Here is a 14,965-nt window from a genome sequence, read left to right on the forward strand (position 1 = left end):
TTGTTTAATTTCAATCCAAACCTTCACAAGTATGTACACAAGAAATTGTATTATGAATCAGCGCAAAAAATTCCACAGCACGACACGATGATTCACGAGAGAACACCAGAGTACAGCCCTCCAAAAGTACACTCGCAATGAGGACCGATAAGAGAAACCGATCGATCTTATCCGAGTAGAGTGATTCACAAGCAGAAAACACAAACACACAGGGACGGAGATCAGCTGTCGAGCGAAGACGACAGTCGTCACGTTGCGACGGACGCGGAAGAACTGGACGAGGAACCTCCGCCGCGAAAAATAGTCAAGAAACACCGCCGCTGGGGGCCTCACGGGCAAATATAAAACCTTCGGCCGACGGGCCCGAAACTTAACAGTTATATGTCCCATTGTCGTCCTCTCTGGCCTTAGGCAGCTCTCCGGCGTTTTATGACTTTTTCCGCAAAAAAAGAAGAAGCTAACGGTCCGAGCTGCCTCTTTGTACAGTCGAGAGGTTCCCTGCGCGCGTATATCGGTATGGGTGTATAGTAGGAGAGAGAGAGAGAGAGAGAGAGAGAGAGAGAGAGAGAGAGAGAGAGAGAGAGAGAGAGAGAGAGAGACAGAGACAGAGAAGGGAGCACGTAGTGGACTCGCTTTCGGACGTGCCCCGAGAAGAGATTCGCCAGTTTTATTGCACCGGCGACGCGGCGGCGGCGGCTCGAAATTACGACGGCAACTTCTTTTCGACGCCTCTCCTTCGAAGGTTCCTTCCTTTACCTGATGCTCGAGTTCACGAGCTGCTCCGAGTGTTATTTCCACTCGAGTGTCGTTTCGGAGCAGTTCGAGTATACACAGTGAATGTTTTGGCAAATTTCGATTCCGGAGAAATCGCGCAGAATTTAGACTTGGAAACCATACGTGTCCCTCCCGGTATAAATCATAATCGCTTGCGCGTTCAAAAATAACCTGCCGGCGTTCGAGGTAGCGAATGACGTAAGTACACGCATGTATAATAGAGGTATATTCTGGAAGAAAAGGCAAACATTGTATAGTCGAAATAATTAAAGCGCAATTTCGCACGCCGCACGGCTAAACTATACATAGTGACACACATATATAGCGAGAGTCTCGAATAAGCAATTTGCTTCACGAAATTGCCATATCCTACTTAGCGGCCGTAGTGTGGTTATGAAGCGGTTTTGAAATGATCATTGGGTAACTCTCTCTCTCTCTCTCTCTCTCTCTCTCTCTCTCTCTCTCTCTCTTTCTCTCTCTTCACATTCAGCTATGGGAAGCTACTCGCGGATTTTCCATCTGGAGATATTTCGCGGCGGCGGCGCGGCTTCGGACATGTGATACTTCACAATTCTCGCGCGCTCGCGCGCGACTGCTCCGGTATAATATATAATGTGCGGTTAGATGCAAGACCACTTTTAACCGGTCGTAAATCGAACAAACGACGGCCGGCGTGCATTCCTAGGGGAAACCTGTTCCTCCGCGCGAGCGAGAGAGAGAGAGAGAGAGAGAGAGAGAGAGCAGGAAAAAGAGACACTGCGAAGCTCGCGGAGGAAACGCGCGCGCGAGTATACGCTAATGAACGTTCATATGCAACAGAGTCCCATCTCGGAGGGAGAGGGGGAACGAGCGAGAATGATGGATTTCCGTGCGCCACGATTTATGCAAATTCGCCCACCGCCCGCAGACACACACGCTCGTGCGCTGCGGATACGTACAGGTCTTTTGGATATTGTGTCATTATCGGGAATTATTTTAAGACCCGATCGAGGCTTTGCTGCCCGTGTGTAACGCGATACCGCGATGGTACTCGTTTCTCCTCCCGATTCGGATAATTGCTCGTTGTAACTTACATAACCCTGTGGAATTAGAAGACGAACGGCTCTCGTGATCCAGCTTACCTGCAACAGAGAAAAAAAGCAGCGCAATTAAGCACACATCCAATTACGCTGCGCAGAGCAGAAAAAAAAGAGAAAACAATGCGCGCGCGAGCGCAAAAATGCGGAACGGTAAATCCGTAATGGAAAAGTAATGACTCGCGCGGCTCCTTCGCAAAATGAAATAAACTTTCGGCAGAGTTCATTCTCGCGCTGCACTGGCCGAAACTTATTTCCTTCCTTGCTTCTCCTTTTCTCCTTCTCCCAGCCCTCTCTCGCTCTCAGCGAATGGCACAACCTGCGCCAAAGGATCACGTCCAGCGAGCAAATGAGCGGGTATAAGACGCGCGAGAGGATCCACCGTTCGCGAATCACTTACACTGCACGCGGCGGAACTGCATCGGGATCGATGCGCCGACATAATGCGATTGCTTTATGTAACCTTACGGCTATATACTCGCGCGCGCGAGAGAGATCTCCCCTGCGTGTATTATTTGCCGCGATGCGACGCACGGGGTTCGGGGCGGTTGGCTCGGGGGCGAGGAAGGATGAGATGCGATGTGATACAACAGCGTGTGCGATAGTGAAACGGGGCATTGACGGGCATGAGGAAGTGGAAGATTTGGAGGAAAGATTCAGACCTTTGTATATCGGTGTAACGACCGTCGCAGGTTGAGAATTTGAATTTTCAAGACGGTTTTTCACCTGCAGCCTCGGGCGCGTCCCTCTACCTTTTTTTGTGACGGTTTCACCTTGGAATCGATATTATTACGGGCGAATGGAAATGGAGGCGTCCCTCGGACTGTGCAGGTATACCGCCGAGGCTCAATTGGCCGATCACAAAATCGAAAAATTTTCAAGACCGAGGCTGTATAACAATTCGATCATAAACCCGCAATTCGACTGTCAACGTTTTTCATATAGTTGTTACCTTTTTTTACAAGCGAGATTTACGTCATATTTCACATTTTCGGTTTCAAAACGTGCCGACGCCGAGAAGGCGCGTTTTATGAAATACCGCTACGTCTTCGAGTGATATATTGCCGAGAAAAATATTCAAATCCCTCCGTACATCGGCGTAAAAGTATACCTCCGAAGCAATTCCGAAATCCTACGCAGTTGAAACAAAAGAGCCGCGCATCCATCTCTTTGCGCCTCTCGCGCGCACGTTTCAGCCGCGCATGAACAGAGCCGACAAAAAACTAAATTAAAAAAGAAATCAATCAATCCTCCCGCTCGAAAAAATTTTTCGGCCCTCCCGAAAGTGTCGCGCATCTATCAAACTCCGCTCTGCTCTGTACGTTCTATCAATATGCGAGTCGCGCGCGCTGCGCACGTCGAGCATTGTATCGCGATTAAGCCGACGGCATCGAGATCGCGAGAGAGAGAGAGAGAGAGAGAGAGAGAGAGAGAGAGAGCGGACAGTAGTGCAACGCTGCAATAGAGGCGCACAGTGTGTAACTCCGGTGGCGTTAACTTATACGCCCGGCAAAAGTTATGACGGAACGGCGGGCAATGATGCGCCGACGTATTTATTGCGGCTTCGCGGAGATATTAGGCTGCGGCGTACAAGCCGTCGTCCATCCTGTATCATTAGCGGCGGCGGTGCAGCGCGCAGGCGGTAATTCAACGCTATGTACGCGGCGTTGACTGCAGCTACGTCGTCGACAGTGTATAACGCAGTTGCGAGGAAATTTATACCCCCCTCGGTGTGAGAGTGCGTATCACCGCAAGACGACTTTTTCATCTTCGTCGGTGCGAGCTGCGAAATTGAAATTTTTTCTAACCTCGGTTCCGCGGATAATCGATAGTCGTTTACGCGCGCATGAATCGCCGGCGACTTTACGATTTTATAATGAGAGAGAGAACTGCAGCGAATTAGAAGTGTTTCATTATAGCTAAATATACCGAGGCAGAGGCCCATTACAACTGTAAAAGAGCCGGGACAGAGGCGAAAACGAAGAATAAAAACACAGGCAGAAAAAATGGAGTGCGAAGATGAGCTCGTGTGTGTGTGTACGTGTGTGTGCAACGGTCGGGAGAGAAGAAAGCAGCAGCGGTCAGGGCAATAAGAGAGAAGGACGAGGCTACTAGAGCCAGGTCGCCAAGGAGGCAGGCAGGTGCTGGCCGTAATGGCCGCCCATCGAGCTCTCTCTCTCTCTCTCTCTCTCTCTCTCTCCGACTCGCCGCCGCAGAACATAACGAACGAGAGAAAGAGCAGGTTCGTGCCTGACGGCAGACGCAAAAAGTCCGCGGCGTGAGTTACGAGCTTCGAAATCTATTTGCAATAATATTCTCGCGAGCGCGCGCGTTCGCATTAATTGAAAACGCGTCGCGGCGACGAAGTAGCTGTCCCTTTTTTGCATACTTATAAATATATAGGTACCTATACACGTCGTATACTCGAGAGTTAAGACGCCGTGGGAATTACGCGCAAAGAGAGCAAGTGCTGCATTATCGGAGGAAAAAGTAGGCACAACGTGCACGGTGGCATTTACTCGACGTGCAGTTCGTGCAGCGCACATACGATATGGCTACTGTTATATTAATTCAAATAAATGGGTATCGACGCGACCGCATAGGCGCCACTGACTGATTATACTTGCGCTACTATGCTGCTGCTCATCCTCGAGCTAAGTCCCACGATGTCAATGCTCGAGCTCAAGGATCTCGTGTGCGCATGTGTGCGACCTCTTATTAGGGATAAACATAAGCTTGCTTAGGTGGGTACTTATATGCGAAGCTCGTGTTTTCTAATTTTTTTTTATCTTGACAGTCTTCCTTCTCAGCAAAATCGACATAGAAGCAGCTGTTTGAAGAAGTGGTCGCTCTTCACTCTATATATAAGTAGACCGAATCATCAGCGCAAATAAAAATTATGAGCCTCGTAAAATCCGGAAATGCCTCGTGATCACATGATGTTCCAGATAAAAACTACACTATCTTTCAATAAAGCTCTCCGCTCACGCAACGCGGCGTCCTCTCCTCGCTTCGATCAACACACGCGGGCTTCTTTTATCGGTCAGGTGCAGCGCCAGAAAGAAGCGTCCGCTTAATTGATAGAGAATCAGACGGCAGCTAGGAAATTAATCGCGCGAGCGATAACTCGTCGCCGCGTGAAATTTGCAAAACAGCCAGATAACGCTGGAGGGGAGAGAAAGCTGGAAGCTCATGCGAACGGCTCGTCCATCAAACGGAAAAGGCGTAGGTAACCTCACGGCTGCCCGCGTATAATTGTATTCGCAATAGCGCGCGACGCATAGAAGAAAGCTATAAGTATACACACGAGTGGGTGGCGCATTTTCACAGTCCGTTTGTTTTTTGATTTTTCCCTTTTTTTCGCGTTGCAGCACACACAGCGCTCTCTTCCGCGCGACTTTTGTTTCGCTGTTGGCGCTGCAGCGCGCTTTGCTTCTGTTTGTTTTCTAGCTCGCGCGCGCGCGCGTCGGCCATAAAACACAAGCGAGAAACTCGCTGAAACGGGGAAAAGATTATGCATGGGTTTTTATTCGCGAGCGCTGTGCTTCAACGGGCTCGCTCGCTCGCTAGCTTCCTTCTCTCTTTTTTTGTTGCTCCTCTTTTCCGAGCCGGCGGCCCTCACACTCTGCTGTACTGCGTTTCTCTTTTTCCGAGCGAACGCTTATTGCTCTATGCAAATTTCCGCGGGGCTTCGCGTGTTACGCCGCTGCTGCGAGCGCGCGCGATTCTATTCGTTTAATTAGGTTTGTTTGCTTGTTGGCCAGGCGAATCACGCGATTTGTTGAAAGTGTGTATAACGAATATTTCGAGCTGCGGCTGATTCATCGCGCGACGGCTGGAGTTTTCCTGCTTTGGAGGAAAACTACCGCGTGCAGTTTTTCTCGTTTTCTCGCACTTTTTCCAGCTTAATTAATGGATTGAATGTACGCGAGAATGGTGGATATTTTATTTTAATTGTATATAAGCGCGCTCTGCGGAAACAATTAAACGGCGATCAAACTGCGTGCTATTTTAATGAGGAGAATTTTTCCCGTACGACAAGATTTCGATTTTCTTTAATATACCGGCACTCGTCCTCGAGCCTATACCTGATATCAATTTTTTTCGCCTTGTAAAACGACGACGCGTCGTAATGCAATCGCAATTACGCGAGAGAGTGGGAGCAAGGCTCTAAGTATACAGCGAGAGTGTACAGCAGAAGAACAGCGCATTCCTCGGTGAATATTAAAGACGCACTATACCCGCAGCGATTTCGGCCTCGTCAATCCCCCCCCCCCCCCCCCCGCGGCGACGAAAACACACGGGAAGAAAAAAAATCGTAAAAATCAAGGACATCACATTAGACTCTCTCTTTCACGGAATTAATAAACAATTTTCATACCCAATAAATTACACGCGCGCTCGTGCCTCATTATCCGCATCAACGAGCCACTCGCCACGTACGCAGCCAAAAACTCGAACAAAAGCGATACGGATCGGACTATACGCTCAACATCAGACGAGTTCGCCGGCAGCGTCGCAGAAAAATATGCAACACGCTGCAGCAGCGGCAAGCGAGAGATAATGAGCGATTCGACGCCGCGTTAAAGTGCTCCCATGAATGCGAGAGCTGGGCCTGTGTGTGTCTGCGGTAGCTCTCGCGCCTCGAGGGCTACATAAGATTATATATTTTTCGGCGCGACTGCCGGATGTTTTTCGGACGGGCAGTAGCAGCGGGAGAAGCCGAAAGGGCGTATACAACCGAGCGCGTAAGTCAAGCGCGCGCAAGTCTATACGGTATATCCGGCAGCCTTGTAGGAATCGCCGGCCGGAAAGAGCGAGAGAGAGAACGCGCGCGCGTGTGTGTGTGTATGCGGCTGCACTCGATCACCGAATCGCGGGCGTACCCGCCTATATTCCGCGCCGTGGATCCACGGATGCACAAGAGTGAGATGATGATGCGATGTCATCTTTTACGTATACTACAATCTTTCGGTATATGAACTAAAAAAGTTATAGATATACGGTGTGTATCCCCCCCAAAAAAAATCAATTTTCCTCCGGGGCAATATCCGAAGCGCCATTTTCAACACATCATCACGCAGACCGCAACGAAAAATAAATTTCGCTTCTCCTCCACCCGTGCACGTGTGCACGCACAACTCCTCCGTGAAAAAAAAGAAACACGAGCCTCGACTACCCCTCTCCAATACCGATCGCTCGCGCACGTGCTCGTCATAACATCGGAAACACTACAAGCAATACAGAAGCAGCGCATGAGATACTGCATACGGACGAGCGGGCGCGATCGGATGTTCGGTGGCAATTAGTCGATTGCGAGGTATCTCGAGGCCATCTAATACACCATCCCTGCCCGGGCGCCGTATAAGTGGAGCGGCGAAGGGATGGTGTGTATACACACGGCTCGTCGAAACTGCAGCGGCACATGCAAAGTTTTCGATTCCGAAAATGGCTCGTTTTCTAAGCTCTCGACTCTACTCCGTCGTTTTCAATTACTTTGATTGAAGCGCGCTGCTGCTGCTCATCTGCCTCGTATATAGCGCGCGTGCTGTATACATATATAGAGAGGGAGAAGATGGCGGGGGGAAGCGAGGGCCGAGAGGAGGGCGCTAGTGAGCAGGCGCCTGAGAGCGTTACTTTCATCGCATGGCGTGGAGTAGTTGATTCCTCGAGGACTGGCCGGCTGCAGTTATTAATTACACCCGAGATTCCATGATAAACTATATAGCTGGCCGTGCAGTCGGATATGTTATTTTTATGTGTGCTCTGAACTTTGCTTCCTTGATGAAATTCGGCTCCCGTGCCATTACTCTTCCATACACTCTCAGAATTACTTTACGCGCTATTTACAGTCGTAAAATGTCGCTTTCCGTGTGTATACACTTATCGCGGTAAAACCTTAAAAACTGGAGCGGCGGCGCTTGCATTCGTTTATGTAAGTTAAAACTGTATGGCTTGTCAGGTGATTTAGATAAGCTTTTATAACCCGCTATCCGTTCAGTAGGCAATTACCTTTAAAAGTCGACGAGCAGCCAGTATACACAATATTAACGGGAAAAATTATCATCGAGCGCTGCAAAAGTACACTTGTTCAGCGTTTTTACGAGCCCGCCACCGTGCAATCTAAACGCCGGCATTAAAATTATAAAAATATCCCCCGATAGCGATAAGAAGATTGCCATAAATTACGCCTGGTTAAATGATTAAACGATGTAACTCGCATTGCAGATGATCGCCGTGCGGCCACTCGAAACTCAGAAGCAGCAGCAGCGGAGGCAGTGGCGTAGGAAGCGAAAAAAACGAAGCTACGCGCAGCGAGGCGAGAAAGAAAAAGAAGCAGCGAAGGAGGAGGGAAATAGCCGAGCCGAGAGTGGTCTCTGCATTATCGGCGGAATGTGCACGAGCAGTAGTAGCAGCAGCAGCAGTCTCGAGCCGGTGCCGTGAGGGGGATGGCGCGGAGGCGGGGGCGAGGAAACGAGCCAAGCTGCGATTTCGTCGTCGTAAACGTCAACGTTACGGTTACAGTGCCGTTTCGTAGCTGGTTTATATTGAACGAAGTTACTCCCCGAGGTACGTAACACCTCTCTCTGCTTCTCGTGTTCTCTCTCTCTCCGTGTGGCGGGACTTGAAAACCTCGTGCGCGCTAACCACGTGGTGCGGCTTTTTACGCGGGAACTGATTCGACCGCGCGCTTTGGTTTCTTCTTTCTCGTTATGAAGAGCGGTAGACTGTTTGATTGCGATTCGAGATCTCTGTTGGCGTTGTTAAAAGACGTAATGCGAGTGCGATGAATTATGCATTTTTGCCATATCATACAAGTATCGAGTAAATGAATATGTGCATAATTTTTCGCGTTTAATTTTAGCAGAGTGCAATTCTAATGCGCTAACGTCTTACAATCCATAACTGCACGCGATTTTGCAAAGTTATAAGCTCATTAAATTGCGATATTTTATTTTTAAAGGGGTTTGCAGCGATAAATCAGTCAAACCAAAACGAGTCCACTGGCATTTAGCTTGACTAAATCCAGTACAATGCTGCCGGGCACAGGACACACGTTAATGCCCTTTTAAAAAGGTGAAACTCGGCCACGCTCTCTCTTTTCTAAAACGCATCCTAAAAAGCATACACACGGACTAACGCTTTGCTCTCTTTTTTCCAAGGTATACACGCACCGCCAGAAGAGGGAAACGACTGCGCAGGGTAACGCTGGCTCTCCCGCCCTCTAATTACCCTACAGGCCGACGTCTACCGCGCGGCGCCCCTTGGCTCAATGAGAAATCGTAAATATCTAGCCGGAACATCTGCGGAGAGTGAGAGAAAGTGATCTACTCGCACAGCTTTGTGTCGCACGAGTAAAGCGAATTTTCTCCGTGGTCGCCTCCTCTAACATTTCCAGCGAAGAAAGGAAGAGGAGCAAGCGGGAGGGAAGATAAAAGATGCATTGCGAGCGCACGCAGGTAAAAAACGAGCCTCGACGCGAGCCATTCAAATTTACGAGATTTCGCCGGACGATAAAGGGAGCGCGGGGATACACCCGGTCATTTGAGAATACGCGTCTGTCTCTTTCTCGCATGGCGCTGTGTGTGCAGTGTATGTTACGGGTTTGCATTAAGGAGCTTTTAATGTGGTGATTATTCTTTTGGAATAGAGTCGTGGGGAATTTTATTGATCTCGTTTGCGGTTGTAAATTGCGCGCTGTGTTATATAGCTTTAATAATATATCGGATTGAGTCGTGAATCGCGGGGCAACGACACATCATTATTGAAGCGCATTTGCATGATTGCATAAACAAGCCGTCGATCGCGCGTACAGGACAAAAATAATTTTATCATCGAAGCGTATAGAAGAAGCTCTTGCTTCTCGCGTTTCTTTTGATGTTTCCCATCGTGATTTATAGGCGCGAGATAAAGCAGCCTCTTCTAATCTCTCTTTCTCGAGCGAATAAATTCGCTCTGTACGCACACGCGTTCACAGATTTAATTAATCGATAGATTAGCTCGTAAACTCGCCGCGATAAGTTTTTTAGTCACAACAACGAAAACGTTCTATTTATATTCATAATACAACGCAGAGTAGAGAAGGATTTAAATGCCCGTCGCGGCCGTAAGAAACGCTATCGATCGGAGTTTCTCGCAGTGCCATTATGCAACCACCCGCGCACGCGTAATGCACGTTCGTCTTATCAGGCCGCGACGCAAGTACACGTACACCCCCGCAAAGCTCGGTGCAACAGTTCAATCCTCGACAGTCGGAAGCTCAAAGCTCCGCGAGAGATTAACAATCAACGCGCGCAGGCGATATCGATGACTATACGGTCGCCTGTGTGTATAGAAACGAAGATCGATCTTCGGCTCGATTAGATTATCCTCGCTTTGAGTGCTCGCGGCGCGAGTTATACCAACTCGCGATGATAGCTAGAAGAGTCAGTAGTGCGCGATTTGAGTCAATGACTCCGAGTATACGTCCGCGGGTAAATACAAGCGAACAGGTTCTCCGCAAAGGTGTTGTATGGCGTGCTTTCGTTCGATAGATCGATAATTCAAGCTTTCCGTCTATATTAACGCGTCCGCAGCATGATTTCTCGCGGGAGTTGTACTCGTTTTTCCGGATACGCGTACGTACATGTGCAGTAGCGCGCGATCGTCGACACTAACCGAATTAACCGAGAGATTTATACGCGCGCCGCGATCGCTCTTGCCTTTTGATTTTCAAAGTAGGAGCTAGAGCGCGCGTGATAAGCGCGCGTAATTAATTCTTATCGCGATACGCATCGCCGAGGCGAAAATCGTTATTTTTTTTATTCTTCCTTTGGCGAGGCGATGCGCGCATAAATATTGACGCTAATGGATATAAATTGACGGGAGCGCGAGGGGAGTTTCCTCCGCGATTTTTAAGCTCTGTCGCGAGATTTATTCGATATTGATGGGGAGAGCCGTAATGAATGAGACTCTTTTTAGATTCGAGAATTGATTACGGATTTTTTTCTTGAAGGAATTAGAGATTAGGAAAATTTACGAGAAACTCATGCGAACACTTTTCATTCAATTCTCCTGAAACATTTTTCAAGCTACGACAACAAAACTCGAAACATCTCATACGGACTCCGAGAACGAGCGAACAGCTGAGAAGGCAAAGCCAAGAGAGCAAGATAAAGAGAGAGACGGTGCCCTCTCTGTCGGGCCGACCGATGATTATATATATCTACACGAGTCTGAAAGCGGTCTCTAGATTCTGCGGGAGAGAACAGCTGACTACTGCTGCCGGAATTTGGGTTCCGGAGGGGTGATCGTATGTGCGCCTCTCATCTCTGTGTATATGTGTGTCAAAGCCGCTACACGGCCGCGCGGCGCTCGCTCGCGCGCGAAGGGAAAGAGAGAGACTGGAACGAGACGACGAGCCACTTGAACCCTAATCGGGGAACGTCGACGGCGCGGCGAACCCTCTTCGCTCCATTATTATAGACGCGAGCTCGTGCCTTATACCGGCCGATTTTACACGCACTTGACTCTATTCTTGGGCCTGCGAGCCCTTTTCGCGCCTATGAAATTCATATCGCACGCGCGACCGCTCGGATCCGGGAAATTGATGGGTGGGGTTAGATGAGGAAGCACTGCGCATAATGCCCTCGCGCGATTTCGGAGCTGAGAAAACATTTTGTAACGCGGATTGTATGGCGGTAAAAGGGAGTGGAATTGATGGCTGTTGGATTATAGCATAGCTTTTGTGTATGGAGAACGACAACAGAAAAATTATACGCGACGCAACGGCATTGTTTACAGCGATTAAGTAGTAAAATTCAGGCTACGGTTAGACGCGCTGGATTGTCAATTTCTTCCGTAATAACACCTCTGACATGCCTATACACTCTGTGACAGTGCACGTTGCTTTCAATTACGCCGCCTTAACCACAGTCTTTTCCCCAATCTATTACACATCTCAACAGAGATAGAGAGCTAATTTTCAATAAGACCGCGGGTAATACCTTGAATTCGCTCATTACGTATAGAAACGGCGGTTCCCGCGCCGATGTGCTTCACTGGTCCACGCGCACGCGTATGCATGCACACAGACACATATGAGCCTGTCGAGTCTTTCTCTGATTTTCCCGCAGATAAAGAGTTGCGTTCGCGCGAGATATGTGGAACGCGATAAAGCACGACGTGTCTCGCGCGCGATTTTCATGCGTCTCGCGTGTGCGATACACACACGCGAGTGTGTCCCGGGCTCGTCAAACCACGCTCGCGAATAAATCTCCACGTCGCTCTCGCGCATACGGCTAATACAGTCGCGTGGTCTGGTATACCTACGAATATCTAGATTTTCGCCTGTTCCTTTTTTCCCATGATACGCTACGATATTTCCCAATTCTACAACGTTTATTCAGATTTGATTTCGAAACGAGTAGCTCGTAAAAATTTTCCGCTTTATACTTTTTACTCAGCCAAGTTTATTTTTTTCTGTTCAAGGTATCGAGCAAGTGCTGCGACCTTACCGGAACGATTTCGTTATCTCGAAACCTCTTGCTGGCGCAAGTAGCCGGTGAGGCAGGTATACATAAGTGAGGGAGAGAGACTCGTCCAGCAACAGCAGCAAAACAACTATACGCTCGACGCATTCGCAAGAGAGAAGAGGTCTATACTTTATTGGCCCGGGCGAATAACACACACGCACGCTCACGCAAGGTCCATTCATCCGGAGGCAGGGCCGATGGAATATTTTTAGTTTGGAGCGCCGATAAATTCACGCTAAAGTTCGCGCGCGCGCGCGCGCTTGCGAAGCGAGAATGAGGGAAAGAGAGAAGCATGACGAACGCTCTCGTATATTTCAATCGAGCTCGAAAATGCGCTGCGTGCGGGAATCGGAGTCGAAAATCGCGCTTCGACGCGTCAGCGCGTTCGAATTTTCCACGCGGGAAAATTAGATTTTTTCGATACACTTTATATTCATGCAGTACATCAAAATAATGCGACTCTTCCACTGCGAGCATACTTGTCAACTCCGTATACAAGCGTTAATTCTCTCCCCTCGTGTAACGTTCTCACCACGGACATAAGCCACGAAAAAAAAAGGACAACGAGCTCGAAACAAATCGCGGCTCGGCAAATTGACTTAGCAAAATCGCCCGCCTCTCAATTTAACTCCTCGGCTTCTCCCGCGGCAGGTTCACCCCTCGGCAACAGAGAGAATACAGCAACGCGTGTGTGTATCGCGCACTTAATACGCATTCATACGCACGCCCTCCCCGGCGCTCCGTAACATTTCCGCGCGCGCGGACCCTCGAAAAGGGCGCGAAGACACGTTGTACACACACACATAGTCGCGAGAGAGAGAGAGAGAGAGAGAGGGAGCCGAACAATGTACGCAAACACACCGAGAGCAGACAGCGCGCGCGAGCGAGCACGTGCTCTCCGGCTACTGTCTGTCCGTCTGCAGCGCACGCGACTTTCGCGGGCCGCGCTTGTGTACACTTGTATGATAATGAAGATCAGAGAGAGAGAGACTCACCTGCTATGGCCATCCAGGGGTAGAAGGTATGGTTGGCGGTGGGCTGCTGGTGTAGCTGCGTGGCTACGGGCTGGCTCGTCGCGGAGGTGTTGAGGCTGCAGGTGTTCCAGGAGGAGCTGAGCGAGCGGCTCGAGCCGTTGTTGCCGGGGCTCGAGGCCGCGTCGCCGCCGCTCACCAGGCCCGAGTAGCTGCCCACCCTCGAGCCCTCGGGGGTGCAGGCCGAGGGGCGCACCACCGCGGAGTTGCCGGCCCCGGTGCCGGCGCCGCTCTGGCCGCTCGCTACCGCCGAGGCCGTCTGCCAGACGTCCTTGACCGCCGCGGCCGCCATGACCGCGGCGTAGCCGTTCTGGTGGGCCGCCGCGACGGCCTGCTCCTGCTGCTTGCAGTCCTTGCTAGCGGCCGCGGCCGCCGCCGTGTACGAGGACGTGCTGTGTCCGCTCGCCTCGGGCGTCGAGGAGTAGAGCTTGCAGGCCGTGGCGACGCTGGCGTCGTACGGCGAGTCCTGGGGCGGCCGCGTGTTCGTCCCGCCGCCCGGGTGTATGCCCAGGCTCGAGGAGCTGTGGTGGTGGTGCTGGCTGCTGGCGTAGGGCGACATGCCCAGGCCGAGCGGGAAGCTGCGGTAGGCCGCGGCGGTGGCCGGGTCGTGGTGCTGGGCCGCGGCCGAGCTCTGGTGGTGGTGGCTCCCGTAGAAGCCACTCGCGCTCTGCTCGAAGTACGAGTTCATCGCTACTCCGGCTATCTTGGATCACTTGCACTAGAACTGGAGTCAGCGGGAAGAGAGCCGCCTCGACTGTCCTGTCTCGCGCTGTCTCAGACTGGAGCGAAAAGCGCGGCAAACTGGCAGCGGGCCGTAAAAGTCATCTGGTCGCGCACCGCAGGTTTCGCTCGCACGCGAACTCACTGGCTTAGTAAACAGAGGGACCGAGAGGCGCCGGCACAAGGACTCACGTCGAGAGCATCCTCGACCAGCAGTAGCACGCGGGGTTTATGGCCACTTTCTCTCTCGCCACTTGTCCTCGTCTCTCTGCTCAGAGGCGCGATGAAAACACTCGGCGAGCGGCGATGATCGTTAAAGCGTTACGACGCAGTAAAGCGGGTAATGAGACGGGCTATAAAAGCTGCCCGGCACGCGACAGCCCAGCGCGTGGCCCGCCGTCGATCGCTGACAGCTGCTGCCGCCGAGATTTAAATAGCCCGTTATTGGTATCGCTCTGTTCGTGGAAGAGGTGAGTATGTCCTTGAGAGCTGTCGACGACGATGGATGCACACTGTGTAATCGCGCGTACGTATGCACGAACTGCACTGAGAGAGAGAGAGAGAGAGAAAGAGAGAGAGAGGAGCCGCTGGGAGAAAACGCACCACCAGCCGCAATAGCCGTGCGTCGACTGATGGGGCGGTAGGAGCGAGGAAGGAACACTGCCGCACCGCCGCACCGCGCGCGCAATCAGACTGCTGTTCCGTGTGTGTACGTATGTATAAAACGCTGCCGCTGCCGCTGCCGCTGCTGCTGCGCGCACACTGATGCGGGAAGAGAGCGAGTGAGAGAGGGATCGTTATACGAGCGAAATGCCGTACGGTATGCCAGTGCGCTGGTCCACGGCACACT

At 50.9% G+C, this 14,965-nt stretch overlaps 1 protein-coding gene and 1 long non-coding RNA gene across 3 annotated transcripts in view; one reads left to right on the forward strand and one right to left on the reverse strand.

Moving 5' to 3' along the window:
* Nucleotides 1–14,965, reverse strand: part of LOC100119924 (homeotic protein ultrabithorax-like) — a 122,812-nt gene extending 107,847 nt beyond the window's left edge. For both annotated transcript variants that reach the window (XM_008207263.4, XM_031928695.2), the window contains exon 1: nt 13,360–14,965. In XM_008207263.4, the coding sequence (XP_008205485.2) occupies nt 13,360–14,083 (724 nt within the window). In that variant the 5' untranslated portion in view covers nt 14,084–14,965. The remainder of the gene's footprint in view (nt 1–13,359) is intronic.
* Nucleotides 742–13,333, forward strand: LOC116417150. The gene is made up of 5 exons (XR_004227423.1): nt 742–972; nt 8,079–8,420; nt 8,815–8,927; nt 9,014–9,310; nt 12,321–13,333. It is a non-coding gene; the product is annotated as an uncharacterized LOC116417150 (long non-coding RNA).

This window comes from Nasonia vitripennis, chromosome 4 (assembly GCF_009193385.2).
Source record: "Nasonia vitripennis strain AsymCx chromosome 4, Nvit_psr_1.1, whole genome shotgun sequence".
Classification (NCBI taxonomy): Eukaryota; Metazoa; Arthropoda; class Insecta; order Hymenoptera; family Pteromalidae; genus Nasonia; species Nasonia vitripennis.